This window comes from Candoia aspera, chromosome 2 (genome assembly GCF_035149785.1).
Source record: "Candoia aspera isolate rCanAsp1 chromosome 2, rCanAsp1.hap2, whole genome shotgun sequence".
Lineage (NCBI taxonomy): Eukaryota > Metazoa > Chordata > Lepidosauria > Squamata > Boidae > Candoia > Candoia aspera.
This window is the reverse complement of record NC_086154.1, coordinates 39,740,053-39,767,799: the sequence shown is the minus strand read 5'-3', so window position 1 is coordinate 39,767,799 and position 27,747 is coordinate 39,740,053. Positions and strand designations below refer to the sequence as shown.

Sequence of the window (27,747 nt, the reverse complement as noted above, 5' to 3'; positions counted from 1 at the left end):
TTGGTTAGAATATTAGTAACCTTAACGTTTCCTTGTCTGTGTTCATTCAGAGTTTTCAAAGTAAGTTAATTCTCATGAGTTACATTTGTCCACACAAAGGTTTAGTTGGATAGAAAAGATCTTTACCAGTAACTAATCAAATACCATCGCTTACATATTTATGACTTTTTATTTTTATTTTTGACACATGTAGAGCAAAGGTGACACCCTGTTTTATAAATAGAGCACTTAAGTGATTCACAGATTAAGTGGAATACACCCCCCCCCCCAATGAAGTGGAGTAATCAGCAATTGCAAGGCGGCAACATGATCTTTGCTGAACAGAAAAATCTAGTAGTAATATGCTTGTTGAGAACACTACAACTGTATTTCCATTTTGATAAATGAACGGTGCCAGTTCATTACTACATACTTCACATCAGATGAATGGCTCTTGATAATAACATGCTAACTTTATATACTTTGAAATAATCAATGCTTTGGTATTAGCTCCTCTTTAAAAAAACTGACTTGTAACAAGAGGGTCCATACAAGAAAAAAACGATATAGTGGCAGACAAACCACACTAATCAAGCATAAGGCATTCTATCTTGGAAGACAGTTGAGATACTTCTGTAATTTAATAATTTTAAAGGAGGGAGGCAGGGCAATAGCTGTAAAATCTCCTTATATCACTATGAAAAATCACTTAATTGTAATATTAGCACGCATGAACGCCAGTATTTAACTGATGTAATTGCCATGCTTTAGCTATTGATTTATTTGGGGGTATAGTATGACAGTCTGTCATCGCTGCTTTAAGAATTCATGTTGTTTTCACTTTAACAATAATAGAAGGTACAGTAAAATATATTTGTCAGTGCTGTCATTAGATTGACTCATCTTTTGGCATGATTGTGTTTTGGAACTAAGGAATAAGTGATAACTGAAAAATAAGGTTGCTGTTACTTTATCATATCTGAAACCTTGCTTGTTTCAATAGAAATAGGTGTCATTTTTAAAATGACACCTGTCTCTAAAATCATTTCTAGCTTCTGCGCTGGAAACACAGTGGATTGTAGGAAGCCAACAAAAATGTCCAGGAGTTCTAACTGAGGTCCATTAATTCTGTTGATAATGAAGTGGGATCCTTTTGAATGCTTTCAAAGAGGGAAGACATTTCTGGGTTGGCTCTGATTTGGGAAGAAAATTCAGCCATTACAGGGCTTTTATCTACATCTGGGATGGTCAGTAGAGCAGCTACTGCCCTCATTGCTGAACGCTTCAGTTCATCTTGCTTCTCAAATTCCTGTTTCACAGAACCAGCCTTTACCTACCAAAAAAAAAAATGAAGAATGTGATTAGAATGCTGTAAGGTACCTCTAATGATCCTCAGGCAAAATTAAAATACCAGTCAATTAATCATACTAATAAGCCTGTGTTTGGGGACCTTTTGTGTTGTCAAGAAAAGGAAATATGACTACATATCTTCCCATGTGTAGAACACTTAGGAAATGTTACATCAGTCTAAATAGAACAACCACATTTATTAAACACTGCACTTAGAAGCTCACAAATACAAAATCAAATTTCTAATTGTTTTGCACCTATTTCTGGAAGTCACACAGCAATTTAAGTACTGTAGTCTCTCTAGATTGCCAATCTTAAATACATATGTAACTGGACAGCTAACACAATTTTAACCCCCCCACACACAAAAAAACCAAAAGAACCCTATAACTAAAGTTAAAATAATCCACTACAGGGGGGGGAACCATATAACAAATTCACAGAAAAAATGTGTGCATATTGGATTCCCCTAACATTCTAGCCATAACAACCTTCCAGAAGGCCAAGAGAATTGGGCCACTCCAAATCTTGGTGGGAAGGCTGTTTCATAGAGCAGATGCTGTGACAGAAGTCATGTCTCCTCAGTTCTGCAAGATGACACTGTTTAATAGATGGGACCTTGATCACGCCCCATTTTGTCAGATCTGGTGGAAAAGGTAGAAACCCTCAGAGACTGGTGGTCCCACAAGTAACCAAGCCCCATGCCTTGCAGGACTTTAAAGGTGATGGCCATCATCTTGAATTGCACCCAGAAGCATACTGGAAGCAGTAATGTCACATGGGTGAACTTTGAAGCACACAAAACTTCATGTACATTCTGGACTAGTTGAAGCTTCTGAGTGTTCTTCAAGAACAGCCCCATGTAGAACACATTGCAGTAACCCAGTTGGGAAGTGATACAAGGCAAGAGTGACAGCAGAGCCTCCTGCTCCAGAAACAGGCACAACTAGTGCACAAGACGTATCTGTACAAAGGCCACCCCTAGCCATTGCCACCTGCTCTCTAAGTAGGAGCTATGAGATCAGAAGGACCCCCAGATTGAGCACCAACACCCTCTAGGGGGGTGCAACCCTATTAAGAGTTAAAGATGAAAAATCTTTAGATCCAAGGGGGTGAAAAACCCAGAGTCACCCAGTCTTGTAAGGGTTGAGTCACAATCTGTTCTTCCCCATCCAGACTCTCAAAGCCACCAGGCCTGGTAAGAGCCTCAAGAGCATTGCTTCTATAGCTAGGGGTAGAGATGTATAGCTGAGTATCATCACCATATTGATGGTTTTTCACCCAGTGCTGACAAAACTGCTAGGTGAGATCATTTAATAATTGTTAAATAAGAGTGAGTAGACAGTTAAGCCTTGAGGTATCCCAGATATGAGAGGTCCAGTGCTGGGGCTGTTCCCTCCACACCCAACACCTACTGGAATCAGCCTTGGAGGAAGGAGAACCACTGCAAAACAGAGTCCCCCAACTCCAAGTCCCCAAAGCTGATCAAGAAGGATATCATGGTCAATGGTACTGAAAGCTGCTGAGAGATCCAAGAGAGCTAGGATGGATGTACGACCTCCATTTTGAGGCCTCCAAAGGTCATCCACACTCATGACCAATATTGTCTTGGTACTACAACCCATCCTGAAAAGCAACTTTAAAAGCTCCCGATAATCCACTTTTTCAAGGGCCCCTGAAGCTGCATACCACCACCTTCTCAACAATCCTCTCTAAAAAGAGAAGGTTGGAGACTGGGCAAATATTGTCCAATGCTATTGAGTCCAAGTATGGCTTCTTAAGGAGGGGTAGACTACCCCTGCTCGCAAAGAAGTGTTCACCACCATTTGGTCCCAACTACATGCCACCAGTCTTGACCAACCAGGGGAGACAGTTCAAAAACACAGATGGCAGAGTTCACAGTTTTGAGGACCCTGTCCACTTTCTCTGGACTAATCAGGTGAAATTCATCCCAGATAATCAGGTAAGACTGTACCTCAGTCACTTCCACAGGACCTGCCCAGCTAGAGTCCAACTCCAAGTGGATTCATGTAACTTTGTTCAACAGATGCCTAGATTGGTCCTGTAAGTGTTCCCCCAACCACTTCTTACCAAGAAGGGATCTGGGCACCTGAAACAGAACTGCTGGCCAGCTATCTTGGATGCAATGGACTGCAGTCCTTTAAAAAAATTTCCATAACTGCTGTCCCAAACAAACCACATTAAAAAGGTGTGCATTCTTCCAGTGTTGTTTCAAGCACTTTTGTTGGTGAGGGCTCACCTGTACAATAATTAAGGAGAGGAGCAACAGCTATGGTGATCCATAGAGTGCAGCCTTTGCACACCAGACCTTGACTCAAAGGAGTGTGCTTTGGCATATATATATAGAAGAAAAACCCTCAGTGCAATGTTTAATTCAGTTCCTTCAATGCATTACATATTAAAGGGATGAAAAGTGCACAAAGTAATGCATACTCTAATTCAGATTCATGAAGAAAGTGAATATAGTGTTGACTTACCCATACCCTAAAGTTTAAAAGAAGTAAACAGGAAAGGGCAAAGCTGAACAGAATTTTCAGTTGAAAAGAGCAAGATTTTGCTGATGTTTGTTTCCAACCAAAGTGTGCATTCCAATTTGCAGAACAATCTCATATTTTACTTTGTACCATGGAGAAGTTGTGTTAACTTCTGTTAACTATGGGATTTACTGAAACATACTGTTTGATCAGGTGGGCCTAAAGTTTTGCATACAAATGTATATAGAAAGAGCTTGCGTACCAATAGTGATATTTAAATACGTTCCATCAAAGGAAAATTGTTTATTTTCTCTCAAAAAGTAACAGGGGCAGGGGGAAAGGAAGAGGGAATACCCATGTAGGTAATAGTTTCAAAGACAGAATTGTATCACGTGCAGCTTGATGCAAGGTTTCCCTTTTCTGTACACTAGAACTGATAGGCTCTTCATCTGGCTCACCTTTCAGGAGAACAAACGAATCATCAGGACCATGAAAAAGTTTAAAATATGCTGAACATCAGCTGACCCCAAGCACACTGTTCAATGTCTTGCTGCAGTAAGAAGGCAAGCACACAGTAGTTCCTAAATAACAGTGGTTATGCCAGTAGTTCCTAAATAACAGTGGTTATGCAGTTATTAACCCAGGTAGCTGTGTTTATGTATACACACATAACAATAATCCCCTGGGTCTTAGAACATGAATGATTAGGTACCCCAGAGAAGAAAGAGGAGGAGGACTGTCCAGATATAGATACGTTCAAGCCTTCCCAGGGCATCCGACTGTAAACCGCCCGGCGTCCCTCTTCTGGGGGGAGATGGGCAGTGGCAAAATTCGAAAAACAAAAAATAAATTACCTTAGTCGAACATGTTGCTCGCAGTGGTTCAACAAGCCGTTCTAATCTTTGCAGAACGGCATTAGGGCAGAGTGTGGACAGGCGAGCCAACATAATGAAAGTCAGCATCTTCATAATGAAGAGAGGAAAAAGGTTCACATTAGTAGTATTTTTTTTCAAGCAAGACTTTCAGGCTTTCCACTAACTCATGATCACTTTTATTGTGACAACTTTCAGCTTTAACATGGACTGTTAACAACAGTGCAACAACGCTTCCTTCATCTTAAAAGAGTTGCTCTTCCCCCTGGATTACATTGCAGGAGAACATAACATAGAAGGGCATTATTTAGCTCGTACAGGACCCATCCAGTTCAGGCATTCTGTACGTGGAAGAAGAAAAGCCTGGCCTCACTGCACGAGGGTAACTGCCTAATCCAAAACAGCCCTACGTTCAGTGAAATAATGAAATTAGGAGCTCCAAAGTTAATGAAAAAAATAAATGTTACCCTGATATCATAGTGGTCTTTCAAGCCATCTTCCACATGATTTAAGTATTCATAGATGTCCAGTCGATCAAGGCAGCTTTCCAAAAGTGTGTACATGCATTCAAAAGCAGCTTTTCTCACATCAAGGCCATCATCTACTGTGTGTTTGAATGGCCCCATTTCTACCTAAAAGGGGAAATTCAAAGTAGCTGGAAATTCCAAAGAAGGAAAACATTCACATGCCAACTTTATCTGGCCCAGCGTGAAACCACAGAATTGCTTGGTTCATTCCCAGTTAAATTCCAATTTCAGGCTTTAAATTATAGGCTCAGTAATAATTTTCATACACTTGTGGGATTAGTTTACTTTCAGATCTCATAAGAACATTGGCTCAATTATATTCACACACGTCTATATCTATGTTGCTTATCATTCCCATTTGATCTGGTCAAGCAGTGCTATCTCTGGGCCTCGTTCATAACCACCACCATAGGTTAGGAGTACTGGGGGAACCTCCCAACCTCAGCAAGGGATCATACTGAAACAGAACATGGTTCATACCTCTCGTATGAGTTCCCTTCTAATCTTGGTTTCATTGTATAGGTGGGGTAGGACTGTACTGAGTTGATCTCGGATTAGGGAAGGTTTGTTGTGAGCAGCAGAATTAAACATTGCTAAAGCAACACGACGAACATTCAGATCAGGATCCTGAAGTGTTTTCAAGAAGTCACCTGCATGATTATAGCATGACAACAGTATAAAAGGCAGCAAAATTAGCTTTAAATACATTATGAGATGCACATAATATTTCTCAAAAAGCAGAAAGAAGATAAAAATTTTCATATTTTCAAACCAAGTAGGAGACAGCAAATGGATATGCTATTCTGTCATCTTTTCCCTAGAGCCTGCATCAACACTCAAGTTGCATTAACATCTGGACTCAGTCATAGATACAGGTCTTTCAAGATAGCAATGTAGAAACAATACAGGTGATTTAACAGATATGTTCTCTAATTAATTATTTTAGAGCACAACTGTGTGTTCAGTTCAGTATGGCAATGCCAATATGCTTATTGAGAATGGAATTGGTTAAAGATCTGCTTGGATTTTAATTCTCAGTAACTGGAAGAGTAACTCTCCATACATTGGATACATATTGGTTTTTCCTTTTAACTGGTCAGAAGCAGCTCTTCTTTGGGTTCAACTTCAATTTGTTTGCCCTCGCCCAATCCATTTTGGTAACAAGATAACATCAGATAACAATTTAGAATTTGAACAGTTTCCAGACTGCAGCAGAAAAGGGTTGGATGATATGGTTGCAACAGTGATACTAAAGCCACAGAATGCAGCTACAAGTTAATTATCGTGTTCTTATAGCAATACCCTGGGTCATTTCTCTTTTTCATTAATTCTACTTTGTAACTCTGTGTATGTTTTTTAAAAATTTAACAAGGCCCACTATTCCGACTTCCCAGGGAATTCTCTATCAAAACACAGAATTACCTATGCATCCTTTAAGAAGGGAATCAATGGGTTGTGGGTGATCCGAGATGGTGAATTTTATTGCAGTAACAACTGTACTCCGAGCATACGGGGAGCCTACAATGAGAAGTGGGAAAGAATGGTTTACCTTAAAAAGAACACAGATCATTCCAACTGCCTTTTCTCCCCTTAAGATCGCTTTTCTTCATTTTCTCCAGAACACAGACAATAGCGAAGAAGCACAAACAACACCAGCACACGTTGTGTGGAAGTTATTATTATAAGCTCTCTTTTTATACTGCTCATCCTCTTGAAGGAGCCCATAGCAGAATACAAACCATCTCCCAAAAGCAGCTTGGTAAGGATGGACATTGGAAGGTGAACATACTCTACAAGATCCCATACATCTACAGCATGGCTCAAGGAGAAGAGCACAGCCCTCAACTCAGCTGAGCAATTGCCCCAGTCCTGTCCTTTCCCTTCCCTTACCTGAAAACAGCTGTTTTCTCAGCCTGGGCAGCAACTGAGAAGGGTTTACCACGGTCAGTTTCCCCAAGCATTCAGCAACTACATTGCGGGTTCCTTCCTCTGTGTATTCGCAGTGCTTGAAAAGCAGGGCCCAAATGTCCTCCCCGTAAGGTTTCAGGCTCTCTGCTGGGGAGGAGCTGATGACTTCTTTCAGGGAGTGAAGCAGCAAGTACTGCCGCTTAGGCTGGCCACTAATCTCCTTCAGCATGAAGGGAAGGTATTCTTTCAGGTTGCCCACGCTGATGTTGCCCAAAGCATAGGAGGCTGCTGATTTCACCTCTTCACTGGGCGACGCAAATGCATCCAGGATCACAGCTTTGAGTTCCTTCTGAGCACTCAGGTTTGTGGTGCGACCTATTTCTGCTAGCGAGAGGAAAGCCAACATTTTGATAGCAGCGCTGGACTTTGGATTCTTCACATCCTGGATGAACTGGTTTACTATGCCAGGGATTTCTTTGGGACACACAGAAGAAAGAGCCGCCACACATTTTGCAACAGAGTGAAAAGCCTGCTTGTGCAAAGTGGTGGAGACTCCACTAGGGTCTGAGGAGTATATAGGACTAGTTAGCTGCTTCATCAGGTCAGCATAGCTCATGTTGACTGCCTTAATTACAACCAGTGCTTGGAAGAAGTCCACAATGGCATTCAGGGCCCCTCCTTGCATCAAAGGCGAGTAAACAAGCTGGAAAAGCTCTGACAAAACTGTACCACTGATCTTGGACAAGGATGAGGGATAGACCTTAGCTAAGGTAGTAAGGAACACAATGGCCACCTGAGAAACGTGCATATCATTCTCACTAATTAAATCAGGAAGCTCCATTAGAACACATTCAATCATGGCTGGCTTGAGACTATCACTATAGTTTTTGATCAAGACATCCAGAGCTGTCAAAGTACTCAGTTTCAAGGCACGCTGATTCTTACGCAAGAAGGAAGCCAAAATGGGGAAGCCTTCTGCCAGAATGGGCCTCAAGTCTATTTTGAGTGGAGAATTTGCAATCAGAGTAAGTGCTTTGACTGTAGTCAACCTAGTTATTTCATTTTTCAGTCTCTCCAGGAAAATCTTCAGGGTTGGCTGAAGATCGCTGCTTAAGTAGTCCCCCAGATTGCAAACAATCTGTCCCATACAAGCGATAGCCCGTTCCTTCACCTCCTGGTCAATGTCGGCTGCTTTCAGCCTCTTCAAAGTTGCAGAAAACAAGTCTGTTACGTAAGGCTTGGCATCAAACGTACAAGGCACACCCAGGGGACGAATTACTTTCACAAGCTGCAGAGTAACTAACAAAGCTTCTGAAGTTATCTTATAAAAAGGATCCCCGATGCAAATCACAACTGGTGGTAGTAGTGCTTTAACATGGGGATGGAACACTTCTTGGGAGTGGTTGCAAAGAACAACATGAAGGAAAGACAGCGTATCTATCTTCATATTGGAGGAGCTGGATTTATCCGTCAAGGAGAAAACAATACCTGTGCCAAGAAGATATTGGTCAGCTTGCTTTGCAGTTGCACCTCATCCAACCTCAGACAGACAGACTTTTATACAATAGAAGGTTTGCTATCTCCACACTCTGCACATCCCATGTTTCCCTCAGATCTGCTCCAGAGGATTTCCCAAACTTCTGGAGCATTGTAAGCTGCCAAGAAACTTTCGTAATCACCTTCTTTTTTAAAAAATCTAATAAATAAAAGATTAGGGTACCTGCAAGAGGTTACACTGGGGACAGGGATCTATTTCCTCAGCGGTATCTACTACACTGGTAGACAGATGCCACTGGATACCATTCACAGCATCTTCAAAGTGATTATTGAGTGGTTCAGATTTATTTTAAGAAGCTTTACAGAAGTTTCAGATGGCTGCTGGGGCTCAAAAAACTCCACTGACTTCAGAAAGTGGTTATGAATTACAAGGTCTGTTTGAAAAGGATATTATCAAATAAAAAGTTCGTGTCGCACATTTGCGTAGAGTTTACCTCTGGGTCAAGAGAAAGCCAGTTTGGAGTAGCTTTTCACTGAACCTCTGCAGTACTTTGCAATTATTATTTTATATAACATACCTAGGAATACAGAACTACAAAAAGAAAAGGAAAACTGCAAATAACCAGAAATCATATAGACTTAAAATACTAGCATACTTTTTCTGTCATATTTTGAGAAATTGCAGGTGACAGAATAAACCCCAGTTAGTCACTTTCTCATTCATTTCAATAGAGGCCAATATGAGACCTTAAGATGATATTAAATTAAGAACAGATGATATTCTGCAGAAAAAGTTATGTGTTCCAGTATTTCCCACAGAAGAATAGTGTACCTCAGTTAACAGAATTCTGTAGAATACTGGCTTGAAAAGAAAAACAGATACGATCTTTCAGAATTCTCCTTATTCTGGTATGTGGAAATTAAGCAAAGCAGATGCACAAGTTCAATTCAGCCAGTCTTTGGCTGCTCAAATGGATTTTTTAAAGATGAAAAACATGACCCAGCATCCACAGCCATTAGCCTCAGTTAAACCAATGGCATAACATCCACTGATGTGTGCAGAGGAACAGGAAGATATAGAGAAGAAAATACAAGTAGTGCAGAAGCTGCTTTATTATTCACTGCTCGGCTTCTGAGACTGAAAAGTGTTCCTTGCTGAAAACTGTCCTGTGATTGTTTAGCCAAGAGACAAACTTTACCAGGCACGAGCGCAGGAATGTGATCCGCAAGGCAACCGGGGAGGACATTCGCCAGTTCCGTCAGAAGGGTGAAGCATCCCTGTCTTGACCTGACACTCTTCTCTTTAAGCTGCTTGTGCAAAGCCTTAATAATATTTGGAACCTATGAGGTTAGAAAGAAGCTCACTAGTAATCTGATTCAAAACTAAAAGAACTTGAAATCCAAGCCTAAATCTGTACTGATTATTTGGTACAAAAAAGAAACATCATCCATTTGGAAAATGCGTTCAGTTATAAATGAAGACTGATAGGCACACAAAATCGTGTGAGTTTTTTTTAAGGGAAGAAATGGTCACCCTGTAATATTTTTGTCTTCAGGCAAGAATTTTTTCCCCCAACAGCCTATTATTTTATTTATTTATTTAAATTCATTGGCTGCCCAACTCCAGTGGACTCTGTAATGATTTCTAACAATTAGTGTTGGGACCTTTACTTAAGCAACCACTATTTTTAATGGGCAGACAAGCACCACGCTCTCCAAAACCCACACAGTGCAGTCAAACCACTGAGCAAATTACTACCACCTAGTTAGGATTATTCACATAATCTTATATCCTACCCAATATTTGGATGGCTATTTAGAATTGGTCCAGAAAGTATTTTATCAGCTTTCAGCAACCCAGAACATCACTGTAAAAGTCACAACAGATGAGCGACAAAAACAAATCTGGACAGGCAATGATGCCTACAAATATTGCCGCTCACATCTGCGAGGCTCCTGATGTCAGCCACAAAACACTAAGATAATCTGGGACAATACAGAGCATTTACAGAGGTGACAAGGAGTGGCTCACCTGTTTCTTTCAGCACTGAGTGTTTCACTGCTGATTGAAGAATTCTCCCTAATATGGCGGTCATTTTGCAAGATCGGTTCCCCTTCCCTTTTTAAGGGCAACAGAGCCAGAAACAATAATTGAAGGTTAAGACAAGAAGATGTCTTGTGGACCCAGCATCTTGCAGGTCAGGCATATTTTCTTAGTCCTATCTACTAGGTACAGCTATCCCTTCAGAACACCAAATAGGACAAGGGTCAGCAACCTTTTCAAGTAGCTGCATAATGCCAAGTCTATCAACGAAGAGTTAAAATGATCAAAACCTCATGAGACTTCATGAAAGAGCCATGATATCTTACAGAATAACTCAATTTGGAGCAGTTGAAACAATATTTGAGACAGCAGTTGCGTCTTTATCACGCAAAACAGTGACATGTGATTAAGGTCAACTCACCTGGTTCTGAAGCATGGTAAGAGGTATGTCTTTTTTGCTTGCTTCATCTGAAGCTTGCAGCCAGCTCTGAATGGGCAGAGTTTGCTTCAGCAAAGATATATACGCCGAGAAGATGTCCGCCTTAACATTCTCTTCTCTTTCCTTGAACCTGCTTATTAAAGCTGGTGATAGTGTTTTGTAGAAATCCTGCAGAAGGTCATGCCTGGTGCTGACAATGGCCTCAAGGCACTTTGCAGCAGACCTACGAACTTTCCAGCTGATGTCATCATCATCACTATACTCATCATCACTTTCTGAGGAGGAAGAGGCAAATACAAAGGGGAGGAAAGGAGAGTTGTTGTAGGCACACAAACTGACAGAGCTCATTTTCTTCTTTCAAAAGAAAACTCTAGTGTGGCTATTTTGCAGGTTGGCTATGTGGTCAAATTCTCACATAACACTGCCATAAACCTTATGCAGCTCACCTCCAAAGCTTTGAGTATGATGCAAAGGCATATTAACTATATTTATTAATGAACCTTATCTATTACTTTAACAGTACTTATAACCTGCCCAATCATGGAGGACTCTTGACAGCATTAAATGACAAAAACAGAGATCTCATATCCCACTAAAACATTGTCAAAAGCAAAAGCAAACTCAAGATAGGTGCTCCACAACCAGTCAACCAGGGCTAAAGGCTCACTGAAATATAAACAATTTGTTTCAGAAACATTAGCAAAGTACTTCTGGTGGGACAGGATAGCGATTTTAATTAAATGTAAATTAACTCCAACTTGGTTTTGTCCTGGATTCCTTTAATTTTGGGACTGTGGCTCAGCTCTCCTCCTAGCATGCCAATCCAATGTCAAATGCAGCCCTTGGCTCCTATGAGAGTTGCATTTTCTTCTCAGAATGACAAGAACAAAGGATGGAGAGCCATGCTGCCATATTTCATTTTACAAATTTAAAGTGGGGAGTGGGAAGAGGAAATTGCCCCATGTCTTCCTTAAGTCAGGTCACAGTGCTTCTCCTATTTAAGTAGCATTTATAGTAGAGAATGATAATATGACAGCCACAAACAGTACCCTCAGAACCCTTTTTTTAATGTATAGAAACCTTAGATCACACAGTGGTGGCCACTGCCTAAAACGATTGCCAACTTTTATCACATACCCTTACCAGTTCATTTAAACCCAACTTTTATATGTATCAGAGTGCTATCTGAACATATTTTTGAGATTTTCACTAATTGTTAAATGGATGTCTGTATAATTTACATGCTCTTCTGTCCCAGAAATTTTGGTTCAGGAAAGAAGCAGAATGGTTTGAAAGAGCTGCCTGAACTGGTGGCAGAGAAGACCCAGCTTTACTAAATATCATCATAATCCTAATTGTGCGACACCTTGTTCCTCATCCTCTCCATTTTCAGTTTCCATCATTTCTTCTTCATCCTCCTCTTCATTATCATAGTTGTAATTTGGATCGTATGTTATGTACTTGAGGCACAATCCTGTCACACTAGGAAGATGAGGACCAATTTCTTTTGGACACCTTTAGAAACAGCAAGATAATCATAGATTAGCATAGAATATAATCCTTAATTCTGTTAATCGTGTTTTCTAAACAATTAACTGATGATTCATCTCTGGAGATAATCCCCAGGTTCAGCACACAGTGATGCATCAGTCTCAAGATTTAGCATACTTCCCAATGCTTTAATTGTGTTGTAGTGAGTGTTTACAAGTATGGAGTCCTAAATACACACGTAATCATCGCCATGTAATCTTTCATTTATTTCTGTTAAAGCTCCTTATCAAAGCTTATTGAAAAAATTATACAGGCAATCTGGATAATTCTACTGAAATACATCTGAAGCCTGGGGTTCCCATAAAATCATGATCCAGGCCAGATTTAGGACAAGAGCCCAGAAGCAGCTAATCTAATCATATTGCTTTTCCTTGCAACAGCTATGTTCCATCCCCCATTACTCAATTTACACTTATTCGTCCTCTCTAACAGAAGTAACCCTTTCATTTATTTATTATGACCCTTAAAAAAATTAAAATCCCATTTTAAAAAGTCACAATCTCAAGAATCCCAACTGCAGAAAATGGTAATGATAATTTCAATGGTCCAGAGCCACTAGATGAGACTTCTTTATCAGGAGCGTACAGCAATCCAGATTTGGAAGGAAAGGGGGATGTGGAGTGTGATGGACAACACAGTGTTGCATCTATTGGCAACTCATAAACTTACTGCAAATTCTTCTGGGTTTTGTGCAGTTGCTTCCATATGACCCTATGAAAAGCTACAGTTGACTTAAGAAAGTGTTACAAGATGCTACAGGCTTGCCCAGGCCCTCTAAATCCCCCTAGAATCCTACTAATCCTTACAGGTCCTCACTTAGAGATAGGTCACTCTTCTAGCAGATGCAGGTCTATCACCTAAGAAACCATGATGCCTATAGATAAAACTGCACTTTTCTGGTAATTATGATCAAGTACAGATAGTTGGAGCAGATCACAGGTGACAAGAAAACAGATTCCCTTCCAAACGTTAGAACAAAAACATGAGAGCCAAGTCTACAGCATATAACACTGGAGTAAAAGGTACAAACCTTCTTACAAAAGACTCAAAGGCCTGGAAGCAGTACTCCCTCAGCTCATCATCCTCTACATTGCAGTACTGAATTATCAATGGGATCATCTTCTCTAGGTAGTCCCCTAGAAGACAGGGACAGAGTAAGCCATCCACAAAATACTTTCCCAGGTCCACTGAACAACCGGGGCTCCTGAAAACATAACACTTTTGAAGTGAGGTGGGCATGGACCCAATTGTCCCACAGGAAAGAGATCACAAGCAGCATCACAGAAGAGCAGAATGTCTGCTCAGGTTCTGTTTTGGTAAAGAAACGCCCTTTCCACTTAGAGCTGCTTGATGGACTCAGTTAATATACTTGTGTTTCAGTCGGAACGTGGAGGTTGCAGCATAGGAAATCCACCACAGTGTTTTTCTATTCCTTTACAAAGCAGGATTGGAAGAAACATCCAGCATATCAAAAATATTATAATATGACTTAATTTCTCTGATATGAAAGCCCATATCCACATCCAAGGGTGGAGCCATAATTTGCGTCTTGGAAGGTAAAAGCTCAAGACCCAAGACACCCAAGAAAATAGTGTCAACAGGAGAGAAAGAAGACCGCTTTTAGTTCCACCTGAAGTCTCCCATAGGTGTTCTTAAGCCCTACCATTTTCCACATGAAGATTTTCCCTATCACCCACGGTTGGGCTCACTGCCTCGAGCCATCTGGATGGATCTATTCTGCAGATACCTTTGGAAGGGAATACCTTCTTCACTTCTATTCTTAACTTGTGGCCTATCAGAATAAGCATTATATTGATTATGGAGGAGGTCCATCTCTGGAGAATTATTTTAGGCCACAATTCTGGGCATTCTTATGCTTGGCCCTCATTAAGACCCGCCAATCACCGTATATAAAAAGTTCTTAATGTACCCAACTAAGCTCACCCTCTAAGGAACTCCAAAGATTTTCTGCAACAGTAGAAATTTAAAGCAAAATGTGCACTAAGGACAGAATAAGGTGAACACCTCGCTAAAAATACAAGGGGGGACTGGAGGGAGATTCTTGGGATAAGCAACAGGCATAAAACAGCAGTGGTGGTAACAGCTGTCACAGATCAAAGCAAGACAAAAATCCAAAGCACAGGACTTACCTATGCGGTGTCCAGCCTGCTTGCTGATACCAGCGATACACTGGATATACGTCCTTGTACTAGAAGTGGAATCGTTCCTCTTCAGTTCTGACAAGAGATGTTCCATAAGCTCTGCAAAGATGTTCCCGTTGCACGTCAAGACCAGGTGACCTAGAGCAAGGATGGCCCTCTTCCGCACAGCCAACCTGGGACTGACGAGCTGAGGAAGGAGGCAGTTCAGGATGGAGGAGTGGAAGGAATACAGAGTTCCCCCTAACCTGAAACCATAGACAAAGCTTACTTCAACCAAATGTTCTCCAGACAGAGATGGACTTAACCGTTAATTTCCTAAGGAAGCCATTTCAATACATTTCTTTGCTTCTCTTCCATGATTAAAACAAATGAAAACACGCTCTGTCGTGTACAAGAATAAGCTTTTCGGACCATGCGGGATGTATATGAGAGAGAGAACACTGCAAAAAATAAGCTATTTGTACAGCACAGTATAACCCAAAAGCTACAGTTTATATTAATGCTGTTTTCCCTTTAAAGGCTCAGGAGGCTGATAAAAACACATCCTTAGTGCACGTGAGCCCCACATCTAATATATCCAGCTAAAAGAAGACGTTGGGAACTCAATACATTTTGTAATGCAAAAAGAGGGATCTGAAATAAGACTTTCCATCATCAATATGCAGTTCTCCATTTAGTGCAAGCAAAGCTTCACCTGCAAATCTAAATAAACTTCTTAGAAAATATCTAAGAATATTTGTTAATATTTTTAATAAATTTTATTAATCTTTTTAATATGAGTGTCTTATCGGCAGTGCTATATGGAAGTGAAACTTGGTCACTAACAAAGGCAGAAGAGGAAGAGCTTTCAAGAGTAGTAAGGGCTATGGAAAGATCCATGCTGAAAGTTTCTCTCCGAGACCACATCCCAAGCAGCCAGATTAGAACACGAAGTGGAATAAATGATGTCATTGTCAAATACTGAAAACGGAAGCTATGCTGGGCAGGACACGTCGCGCGCATGTCAGATGGCTGTTGGACAGCAGCAGTTGCTGAATGGTATCCAAGAGAAGTAAAAAGACTGATCAGCCGACCTCCAAAGAGATGGGAAGATCCAATAGTCAGGGACTTTGGCCGAACCTGAAGAAGAAAAGCCAGGATTCGAGGCGAATGGAAAGCGAGTTGCGACTAGCAGGACTCTGTCTGGCGATCGTCTGGTCAATCAAGGTGATCAAGGTGATTTACACACCAAATATCAAGGCATTTGTTTCTGATTGCACATTTGGCACAAAGCTGTCAATCAACATGTTCAACTATAATCTAGTGTTTTGATATGGACAGGAGTAAGGCTGACTGAATTAATGACACTTATTTTTTAGAAGTTGAACCCAGAAATGTTAAAAGTTCATAAAGCAACCTTCCCCAACTTAATGACCTCCAGAGGTGCTGGACTTTCACTTTTAGCAATTATGGCTCTTGGCCATGCTGACCAGTTCTACCCAACCAGAGTAGCCCAGTAGGATTCAGCAGTTATTGTCTATAAGCGGATAGGTGGGTAAAATAGGTCGGCTCATCAAAAATGAAGACTGACCCTCATTTTAAAGAAAGGGGCAGAATTGTGAGTGTATCTAAAATAAAATAAAAATCTCTAACATACTCTCACTGATTACTTACTGCTTCTTAGATTTTACTTCCTAAATCCTGGAAGGATCCACTTGATAAGGCAGAGCAGCTCAAATTCTCCCTTTCCCTTTCCTGGCTGTTAGCTGCTGCTCTCTCAGGATGAATCTAAGAACAAAAGCCTCCAACAAACTCCTGGCTATTTAATCTCAAAGGACCAGTGGTGGGGAAGGCTACGTTGGCTTTCCCCAGCAAGTTGGCTAGGGAATTCTGGGAATTGAAGTCCACATATCTTGAAGTTGTTGAGGTTGAGAAACCTTGATCTAGAGAGAACCACCAGGGAAGAACACGTTAAAGCTTTTTTAAGTAACATGGTTTGAAAACAACTTTTTTTTCTGTACCTGCTCAAGATGTCTGACAAAATGTCAAGCGCCTCAAGTTGTACTGACACATCTTCTTGCTTTCCAATAGCTCCAGTCAATTGAGCAGTGATTTTTTTGCAAACATTGGCTGTCATGGTGGAACCTGTCAAGATGGGAATTTCGAGAGAAAAAGGAGTGGCAGTTTCAACCAAATCCTTACTGCTTGCAATGTTTTGATCAAGATCAAGCAACTTTAACTAGCAGTGGTTCAAGTTATAGACTGTTCTCAGGCAACAGGGATGGTCATATTATATCAGTCTTCCCAAAGTGACACCCTCCAGGTGGGCTAGGGTTACAGTCCCCAAATTCCTCAGTAAATACAACCAAGAGTCATGCTGCTTAGAAACTAGGAAGTTCAGTTCTAAAGTACATGGAAGGCATCAGATTGAAGAAGGCAGCACAATGTGCAATTATCACAACACGTGGCGTTCTCTAAAACTACAGAGGAATGTTTGCCAGACCTGTTACACAAGATTTCAGCAATCGAAATATTAGTATTTATTAAACAGATTTAAAAGATATTTTCTATCCTGCCTTTATTATTTTTATAAATAACTCAAGGTGGCCAACACAGCTAATATGCCTTCCTCCTCCTCCTTTCCCCACAATAGCAACCCTGTGAGGTGAGTTGGGCTGAGAGAGAGTGACTGGCCCAAGGTCACCTAGCTTGCTTTCTGTCAGTGTTCTCATAAAAGGCCTCCTAGGAAGACTTCTTGGTTCACAAAAGAGATCCCATTGGGACATAACCAGTTACAAAATGTGGATGGACCAAATGCTACAGTGCAACCTATTACTGATTCATGCTTCAAACAATTCTACTTCCTCCCAGGAAGCTTCTTTCTATTCCTGCTCCCTCTGTTCTTTTTCAGGGCAGGTGGGTACAGTTCTAAGAAGCCCTGAACCGCAGCCGATCATCATTTTGATTTTTTGACAAAAATTATGAGATCCATATGAATCTCAAGGAAATTTTTGGAAATGATGCTATCAGAGGCTAATGCATATCTTTACAGCATCACACCTTCCCATTTTCTGAACCCATAGAAAATCAGGTAGAACGCCAAGGAAGGTGTCTGCAGAAACAATGACATTCAGGGTGCCATGTTCTGACCCTTCTTCCTCCCTTCAACCATAGCCCTACCTAAACTTTTTGCCGTTGTCTCCCATGCTACCTTTTATAAATTAGTTATATAGCACTTAAAATAAAGATTCCTCAGACTTCAGCTTGATAGTGTTTTTCGGAAACATCCATCTTGCAATGTTGGTAACAATATGAAAGCACCTACTTAGCTTTTTTTTATCCAAGATTAGCTAGGACCTGTTACCTGCTGTGTAAAAGGTAAAGGTAAAGGTTTCCCTCAACGTAAAGTCCAGTCGTGTCCGACTCTAGGGGGCGGTGCTCATCTCCGTTTCTAAGCCTTGGAGCCGGCGTTGTCATAGACACTTCCGGGTCATGTGGCCAGCATGACAACTCGGAACGCCGTTACCTTCCCGCCAAAGCGGTACCTATTGATCTACTCACATTTGCATGCTTTCGAACTGCTAGGTGAGCAGGAGCTGGGACTAGCAACGGGCGCTCACCCCGCTGCGCGGTTTCGAACCGCCGACCTTCCGATCGGCAAGCTCAGCAGCGCAGCGGTTTAACCCGCAGCGCCACCGCGTCCCTACCTGCTGTGACATTATATTAATTATAAAATTTTGATTATTTTAATTGGCCTAATAAAGTAAATCCCAGCAAAATTTGATAATTGTCACCCTATCTCCAACCTTCCAGTTTTGGGGAAGGTGGTAAAGATGGTAGGACAACAGTTCCAAAAACCGTGGAAAAGTAGATTATCAGGACCCTTGGCAATCAGAATTTGGGCCTGGGACAGAAGCAGCATTGGTCACAATCATGGATGACTTATGATGGGAGTATGATGCATCTTTCTCTTGCTGGATTGTTCAGCAGCCTTTAACACCATCAATCGTAGTAATCTGAGTCACCTACAAGGTTTGAGAGTGGAGAGCACTATGCTATGGTGATTCTTCCTGAGTAGGCAGTTCCAGTTGGTGGTTGTACCAGAAAAGAGACTGAACTGTCAAGCAATTCAGCCTAGGATTCAGTTCTCCCCCCAGTTTTCTTTAGAATCTACAAAAAGCCACTGGGGGAGGCCATCTGTTGGCACAGGTTGAGGTATCATCAATATACAAGTGATGTCTAGCTATATATCTCTACATTGAGCTGAGCTGGATATGCAGCTGAAGTCATGACTCAGTGTCTGGAGCCTGTCAGGCTCTGGGCAGGAAAAAAACAGGCTCCGACTCAACCCAAGAAGCCAGCCAGTTCCAGCTCTGTACCAATTTTAACTCTGGAAGGGTTGTTCTCCCCCTGTAAGAGCAAGTTCACAATCTTGGAGTCTTCCTTGATTCATGGCTCCAGCTCAAAGAACAGGTGGAGGCCATGGCCAGGAATGTCTTTACCCAGCTGCAGCTAGTGCACCAGTTGCAAACTTTCCTGGAACCGGAGGCACTATAGTATAGCCTCTCACACCCTTGTCACCTGTTAATTAGATTACTATAATTCACTCTATAAGGGGCTGCCCTTGAAGACCACCTGGAAACTTTAACTGGCTCAGATTGCAGCTGCCCATCTGATAACATAGCAATAATGGCTCTGATCAGTTATGTCTCTGCTTTGGGAGCTACATTTGTTACTGGTTTGTTTCCAAACACAATTCAAGGCCCGTGATATCATCTGTAGAGCCCTATATGGCTTGGAACCTGGATATCTTTGAAACTACCTATTCTAGATAGAATGCACCCACACAAACAGAAGGTATCTAATGAGGTTTCCTCCTACTGGGAAATCCAGCTGGAGGTGCCTGAAAGTTGACAGGGGCTCCCTCTTACAGAACAATTTCTCCCTGAGGCAAGGGTGACCCATTCCCTCATTATCTTCCAAAATACTGTCAAGACCTGGTTATTTCTGAAGGCACTCAGAGACTAGTTGTATCGATTTGCTGCCTAGATGAGATAACAAGCAGAAACGCTGTATTGGAGATTGACATTTAACATATTATTGTAAGTTGTAATTGCTATTTTTATTGTATGTTGCATGTACTGTTGACTGTATGCCCCTTAGGGCTGGTCAGATTCTTTTTGCCACTTCAGACAAATACATTATTACCTTTGTGAATCTGCAATTTTGGATTTTTTACTCATGTCTACCAGAGCTGGTTTCTCTCTAACTCATGTCAGAGTTAAAGAAAAAATAACAGTAAATTAAAGAAAAATAATCTGATCTGATGAGTCTGGTAGAATTCAGTTCCAATGCTCATCAAGTGAATAGCCAACTCAATATGAAGTACATTTGTGGAAGAACTACATGAGAATGACTAGGTTGAAGGAGGCATTGAAACAAACTTCTTTCCACATGGTACCCTCACCAAGTCAGTCACAGGATCACAACTCACACACAAAAATAGATTATCATCCAGAATGCTCCCATCACTAGTAAAACAACTTCTGTGTCTGTGATGAGAAAGGAGGGCCCTTATATCAGGGATGCACGTGTAGCATTCTTTCAATCACAGTGCTAAACAGGTTATTCATATTGTCAAAAGCACTGTGTGCATGTATATGTTGACAGGGCACTGTACTGATAAAATTGACTTCGACCAGACAGCGACCATCCCTTTAAATCTACACTTGCATCTGCCATCACTAGAACATTCTCCCCTCTTTTGGGGGAGATGGGCGGTGGCTAAATTTGAGCAATAAATAAATAAAAACATAACTTGCACCATTTATAAATCATTTCACCATAGCATTCTCTTCAGAACAAGGTCAGAATTTATTTGCAAAATGTGAATTTCATTTCATTTAGACTGCTTCCTCTCTTATGTTTCTAATGAGATTAGCTGTATTTCTCAGTATGAAACTCAACTCATTTGACATGATTTTTAACTTACTGATTTAAAAAACCATCTACAGTCTAGATATGGAAATTTTTGTCTTTAATAATCAACAGCACTTGGAAAATAAAACCCACAAAACAAGCTCCACCCAGCATAGGCTTCCCAATCACATTTGGAGGCTGGCAGGCTGAATTATTCAACAATGTATAGCCTGACTGCAAAGGAAGAATCAGCCTCACTGTTTGAACGGAGGGTCAAGGCTTTTACCTGTAGATGGGGGAGGCAGCTCAGAAATGACCGTCTTCAACCCAATGCTAGAAATGTCCCGAAGCTGTTCCTTATCTGACAGCATGTTTGTACACAATGTATCAACAATAGTTTCCACCTGATATTCTTTCACTTTGCTCACCAAAGGACCTAAACTGGAGAGAGAGAGAGAGAGAGAGAGAAATCCCATATAAAAACAAAGAAGGCCTTCCCAATAGAAGTTAGGAATTGTGACTAAATACAAACCAACCTGCCCCTTCCCGCCTTGCACAGATGTCTCTCAGCTGACAGATATCCTCCACAATACAAGACTGGAAAGTAATGATCAAGGGAAAGGAGTACAGACCCACGTCCTGGTGTCTTATCCTTTGCTGTGGAAGCCCACACCACTGGAAAGGTTTTAACACTGAAGCTGATCTCTTAAAAATATATCCTTCTCTCTTGGCACTTCAAGTGGGTCTCTGCTGCCTTTGTGGGCCAGGATGAAAGATATTCTGCCCTGCCAATCAAGCCTACTCACACATAACAGTGCTTTTCTAATAACTTGGTCCCTTTCTTCCCAGATATGAGTCTGTTGGCTAGTCAGCAGTGTTGATATTTGGTTGTTTTGAAAAGAGCAAGCCACTAAGTTACTACGGTAACAAATCACTTTGGCAGGGTGAACAGGTCAAACTTAAGTATCCTCAGGTTGGTGTGTGAAAAGAATGACCATATAAGGAAAAGCTACTGTTTGGGGAAATTGCCTGGAAGGGAGCTTGCCTGGACTTGTTTAGTTTCCTTTTACACAGCCTTCCTTTCAGTCCTACTCAGAGCGTGTGTGCGCGTATGAGCTTATAAAGCTTTTGTGCCTATCCAGGATATCTGGATATGAAACTGTTTATGTTTTTATGCTTTCTGTAAATACATTTATTTTTATAGAAATGCCCGGTGTGTGTGTTTTTCTGATCTCTCGGGCCAAACGCTTTCCAGCACTCTAACAAGCAGCAAAGTCAAAAAACAGAAATTAAACCTGCACAGTGTGAAATTGAAGTTCTTACGGAAGGAATCAGAATACCCAGTAATTACAAATCCTTTCAAAACAGCTTCCTCGCATCTTAGCCTTTCTATCTCAGATCCTAACCCTGGACACACAACCTTTTTCAAACAAAAAGGTTATCTCAATATTTTTATTAAGGACCTTTCTCCATTGCTGAGTTTAAGTGGCTTGGTTTGCTCCTAAACGGTGGGCATCAGGACTTTTCATGTGCAAGGTGTTTTATACAAAGTGACTGCTCGATCACTCTGGCTTTGTTGCCCTCCCTTTTCCAAATGCCACCTAACTACAGGAAACCATTACCAATCATGATAGCAATGCAAGGATGGGGTCAGACAGGAGCTGGGAAGATGGCAAGTTTTGCCCAGTGGCTCAACTCATCTCTCCTCTGTCACATTGTGCAGCAATGCAAAAGAGAGAAGATCTACTCATCAATTCTGCAAGTCTAGCATTCTTGGGGAGGTGGCAAGTTTTGAAAGATGCTAGTTCTATGGTCTCCTGCTTTCAGCTAGGAAAGCATAGGTTCAGTACTCTTTCAAAATTCGTAAGCCCACCAAATACTGAACAAACTTGTAGAGATAGTCTTTTGATCCATTGCTTTTGCCAAAATGACAAAAATAATTGTTCCTCACAAAACTTGGTTTCCACACTCTTGACCACCTTTGTAGCCCTCCTCTGGACTTGTTCCTAGTAAATTATTGTTGTTATTTTAACTTTATTATAGCCACCCCACTCCAGTAGACTCTGGGTGGCTTACAAATACAAAAACAATAAAAACAGTGAAAAACATACACCAGGACTAAAACCGTCATAACAATAACAAACTAGACCAGGGCCCCCACAAATACATTCACCCCAAGCTTGAATCCAAAGTCAGGTCTTCAGGCCTTTTGGAACCCTAAAAGAGAGACAGTTGTCTGTATCTCTGGGGGGATACTGTTCTCTGGGGGGATGCTGTTCGAGACAGTAGGGGCCATGGCAGAGTTTCATCACAATCTTCTTTTGAATTGCCCAGAACTGGGCACAGTATTTCAACTGGGGTCCGACCGGAGCAGTGTTGAGTTCTCTCATAGCTAATGTAAAAAGATCTTACCATTTGACAGCCAGGTTTTGCACTTCTCCATTTTTATCCTCAAGCAATTTTAGGAGCATTTTCACAACCTTTTTCTCACTGTCTTCATCTAGCTTTATGGAGTCTTTCTGCAGTTCCATCATCAAGTCATTGGTAGCCATAAATCTGGAAGAATGAATATCAGTAATAAGTTGGCCAGTGGGGAGTCATAAATCCATGTTCTGTGGAAGAAAGCAAGATCAACATCTATCGACCCAAAGTATAAGTAAAACTAACTCTTTACTAGGAGTAATGAATTAATAATTTGACAGTTAAATGTGGAATAAGAATCCTCTTAACTAAAATACAATATGGAAATATGAAAACATTTGAAGAGTCACTCAATTTTTGCTTGTTCCAGGAACTCCTTGTTTTTCAAAGGCCCTGCAAGTCATCTGACTTGAAGGTGAAGAATATCTTTTGCTCCCAGCAATGTATGGCCAGGAAGATTGTTAGTTGTTCTCCAGAGAAGCGCTTCATTCATTATGTATCTGGGAGTGAGGAGAGTTTTCACCATGCTAAGCAGGTATGGCCCACATCCCCCAAGCCTGTGCTTGGTAGATTCCCATAACCACTTTTTGCATGCCATTCTGGACTTAATCATTGACAACAGCAAACACCAATGGAACAACTGATGTTCTCAGCCTATGGCACCCAAGCCCAGAAAATCTTTATTACTTTGTTTCTAAGCTCATCTTCTGAGAGTAAATTCAAAGCAGAAACACACATACATCCTCAGAATTTAAAATTGACATCCCTCTAAATGATCCTTCTCTACCTTGCTGCCCTTACAGATAAGTTGGACCCAAACTCCCAACTTTTCCAGCCTGCATGGTCATTAACTATATTAGCTGGGCATGAAAGAAACTGTAGTTCAACAATTTTGGAAGGATGGGGGGGACTATCCTAGATTTAACCCTACTGACTCCAAAATATTATTTGCCTAGGAACACATTTCAGAGACAACTGTAGAGCTTGTAGATTTCAGTACTCCAAATTGCTACCCCAAAACTATGAGCACAATTGTCATGCACTTACAAGGCAAATTTTAATACAGATCTATCTTGTCTTGGATCTCATTAGCATAAGATTGGGGCAGAGCTAGTCATCAATACTTGGCAGACTCGGATATGTCAGATCAACCTTGAGTATCGGGACAAGATTCTCTACATGTCTGGAATGGGGAAAAGTCCTTCAGACTCCCGTAAGAGTTTGCACTGTAAAAACAGAATCATGAGGTACAAGAGCAGGGACAGGAACACCAAACTTTTATAACTATATCTTTGCCTGCCACCTTTCCTGGGTTCAACCTATTCCTAAGCCATAATGTGATTTCCTTAGATTTACCTCAGTGTAATGTGTGAAATCAACCATTATGGTTTATAAATCATGGTTTATAGCTTAATTATATGTATGGTTTGTTCAGTAATCCACGTTTAAAAAATAGTATAGCATTATCTATGAAGTCAGTCACTAATTAGGGACTTGTAATGAAGTAGCTCAGGCTAAGAATCATAAGCCATATCTGGCTTGTGAATTCCCAATATTTGATCTGTGCCACTATGATTCACGCAGATCCCAAACTCTAATGTGGTTTCTTTGCTTTCAATTTAGTATGATCTATGAGCTTACCTTAATCAAGGCTTGCCTTACCTTTATGGTTTAATCAATAAAATATGGTTAAAATCCTGTCTTACTGTAAGCCACTTCCTACTTAGTTTCTTTTTCTATTGTCTTCCCTTATACTTAAAACAATATTCAGAAAATATGGGGTAGTTAACTAAGGATCTTATCAGTGACATATTCTTAAAGATTTTATAAAGACTGATCTGTAGAATAAGAACATTTTAAAAAATATGAGACATATTTGTAAAAAAATTAAAAATAAAATAGATGTTCCTGAGTTTTTGTCACATGTAATATACATTAGATCATCACAGAGATTAATAATAACTTATTTCAATTGCATTTACTGCCTATTCAAAGCAAACCTATCTGGTATGGGATACAAAAAAGAAAAAGTTATGAGTTCCCGAATGTTGTAAGAAATTAGGGAGACATGTTTTAACTAGATCAGTAATATCTGCCTGATCTCACAATCTTTTGATCCCTGAAAGCTTTATATTCTCTGGTAAGAATTTGACGGTTTTTGTAGTGACATAGAGATATGTCCACATTTCAAACAAGGGACAAAAGCAACACATTTGTGTCTAGCAAGTCAGTGATCTTGTTACAGTTCAGTCCACAAGCAGAGTAAAACAGACTCAATGTGCTTAGATTTAAGCCAGTGTAAGCCATATATGCTGTGAAATCAAAAGGAGTTTAACATCTTGAAACAATGAACTCTATCAGTTTCTGTACTTCTTGTCTAATTCAACCTTCTTCACTTGCTGCTGTCCAGATGTGTTGGGATTGCAATTCCCAGAATTCCTGGCTGCTAATTCTGGGATTTACACTCCCCCACCCTGAACATCTGGAAGAAAGTAGATTGGGAAACATTAGATTGTTCTGAGTTTATCCACTTTAATATATTTGACAGCACTATTTCACCTTCTTTAATTTCACCATTCGATAACCTCCAAATGTACAACATATACCAGTACATCTAATTCATAGGTTACAGCTACTCATTTTGGAATAAATATTTCCAGTTAAATGCAGCTCCTTTTAAAGAGGATTATACTTGAATTGTTTCACCAATGCAGCAAAATAGTGCCTAGTGACCACTCTAGCTTTCCAGTTTATTAGCAGAGATTACTTTTGTTTTTCTTTAAACAACCCAGTGAAGTTAACCAGTCTGTAACAGCTGAAGATGGTTTTCTTTCCCTACGTGTTTCCACTCCGTCTCAGAGGAGGGCATAAAAGGTTACCATAATGTTAGCCGCATGAGAAATTGCAGAACGTAATCTTTTCCCTCCCCCCCCCCGTGTGGAAGCCTGCAGTAAATTTCCTATCTGCCTTATCTATAAAAACAACTACGGCTAGCATTGCCTGCCTCCTGTACGCTATCAATTCCAGCTAAGCTTAAGTATCTTTTTCATGATAAAGGTTTCCTTTTTTAGCTGCCGTTATTAAAAATATCACCCCTTCCTCCGTAACTGCCTCTCCCCCCACCTCCCCTTTGCAAATACAGACACATGTGTGCAATTCACCAAACAGTCCACGAAAGCAACACAAACCTCCAAACTGGGCATTGCAGCTCTCACACCCAGCCCTCCCTCCAAAAAACCCGAGATCCTACCTAAAATCTTTGTCAGTGGAAGTCATCTTCTCCAGGAGGTTGGAGATATGATAGGATATGTTGGTCATCTTGAACAGCTGGTCTTGGAAGATGATCTCTTCTACACAGCCTGCTTTAATACAGAGATTTCAAGAAAGAGTTCAAGTTTGTCGCTGCCCTAATCAGGGGGCACTGCCTATTGGAAATCTGCATGGAGAATATGGCGACAGAAGGGACACAGTGAGACTGGGGTAGTGTTTTTCCTCTCCCCCCACCCCTTGGTTAGAAGTCACTGGAAAAGCTAAGCCCCTGGACTGTTATCATAGGATATATATAGCCTGTAGTTGGAGCTGTGGCTGAGCTAATGGCACCCCCTACTGGCAGACATCTACAGCCTCTCAAGTTTTCTGGGAGGGACCGTGCAGCGGCAGCTGCTTTTCTTCTCACCCCATCCCAGCGGCTATTTGGCCAGTGCTGCAGCAGAACTGCAGGTGTTTGCTGACACACTGCAATCAAGTGGCAAATCACCCTGAAATGAAAGAGAGACCAGTGATGAGTCATCTCTTTCTGGCTGTGGACAGCTGATATCAACACTCAACATAGAAGAGCATCAGTTCGTTGGCAAAGTTCTCTCAAATTCACCAACCCACCCCCAAGCGTAAGAGCAGCTGTTCCTACTTATTATTTATTTATTCATTCAAATTTCTATTACGGCCCATCTCCCCTCAAAAGGGTGACGCTGGGCGGTTATTGCTTGCAGAGTACTTTTCAATTTTGAAGAATGGCATGCAAATTAATTTGAGGTTTATGCAGCATCATAAATTCTAAAATATATGCTGGATAAGCATGTATTCATTTTTGAGAAAACAGCTTATTACAAAAGCTTTAACTTCTCACTTACAGGAACTGGAATTGTTACAGTAAATTTGTTCTGGCTACCAAATGCTCTTCATAACATCTAAAACTGCTGTTAGGTCAGTTTGCTTTTACTCATAACTTTACAGTATTATTTCCAATGAACAAGGTTAAAAGAATTCCCACTGCTGCATAATAGTTATGTTCCATGACACATTTATTCCTGGTTAACTGAACTATTTGCACAACACAACACACATCCAGGCTGGGTTCACACAATATACTAGATTGAAATGTGGTTTGTTTCCATGTGTCATGTGAATACAGCCAATGCATCTAGGGCAGATGCAGAACTACAGGACAAGTCAATGCATATCTACTAAAAAATAAGTCTGCTTGAGTTCTGTTTAAAATTACTGCTAGATGATGACACAAAATTGCAGCCAGTCTGATTTTTTAGCAATGACACACCCAAGGTCTCTGAAATCAATTTTAGATATTTCTAGAACCTTATTAACTG

At 40.8% G+C, this 27,747-nt stretch overlaps 1 protein-coding gene across 1 annotated transcript; it reads right to left on the bottom strand.

Annotated features, from left to right (window-relative positions):
* Positions 1-601: 601 nt before the first annotated feature.
* Positions 602-26,685, bottom strand: LOC134489143 (cullin-associated NEDD8-dissociated protein 1-like). The gene is made up of 15 exons (XM_063291635.1): positions 26,394-26,685; positions 23,135-23,278; positions 21,009-21,163; positions 16,825-16,948; positions 14,813-15,069; positions 13,693-13,798; positions 12,478-12,626; positions 11,094-11,386; positions 9,828-9,969; positions 7,114-8,619; positions 6,646-6,741; positions 5,704-5,873; positions 5,164-5,328; positions 4,679-4,786; positions 602-1,312 (listed from the first exon to the last, which is right to left on the bottom strand). The coding sequence occupies exons 1-15, from the start codon at positions 26,459-26,461 to the stop codon at positions 1,088-1,090; spliced, it is 3,708 nt and encodes a 1,235-aa protein (XP_063147705.1). The 5' UTR covers positions 26,462-26,685; the 3' UTR covers positions 602-1,087.
* Between the last annotated feature and the right edge of the window lie 1,062 nt (positions 26,686-27,747).

Coding starts and splice junctions, on each gene's coding strand:
- LOC134489143 (XM_063291635.1), bottom strand. CDS start 26,461: ATGACCAACATATCCTATCATATCTCCAACCTCCTGGAGAAGATGACT. Junction 21,164..23,134: donor CAAAACCTGGCTGTCAAATG/GTAAGATCTTTT, acceptor CTCTCTCTCCAG/TTTAGGTCCTTTGGTGAGCA. Junction 5,329..5,703: donor GAAGGGAACTCATACGAGAG/GTATGAACCATG, acceptor TTCCCCTTTTAG/GTAGAAATGGGGCCATTCAA.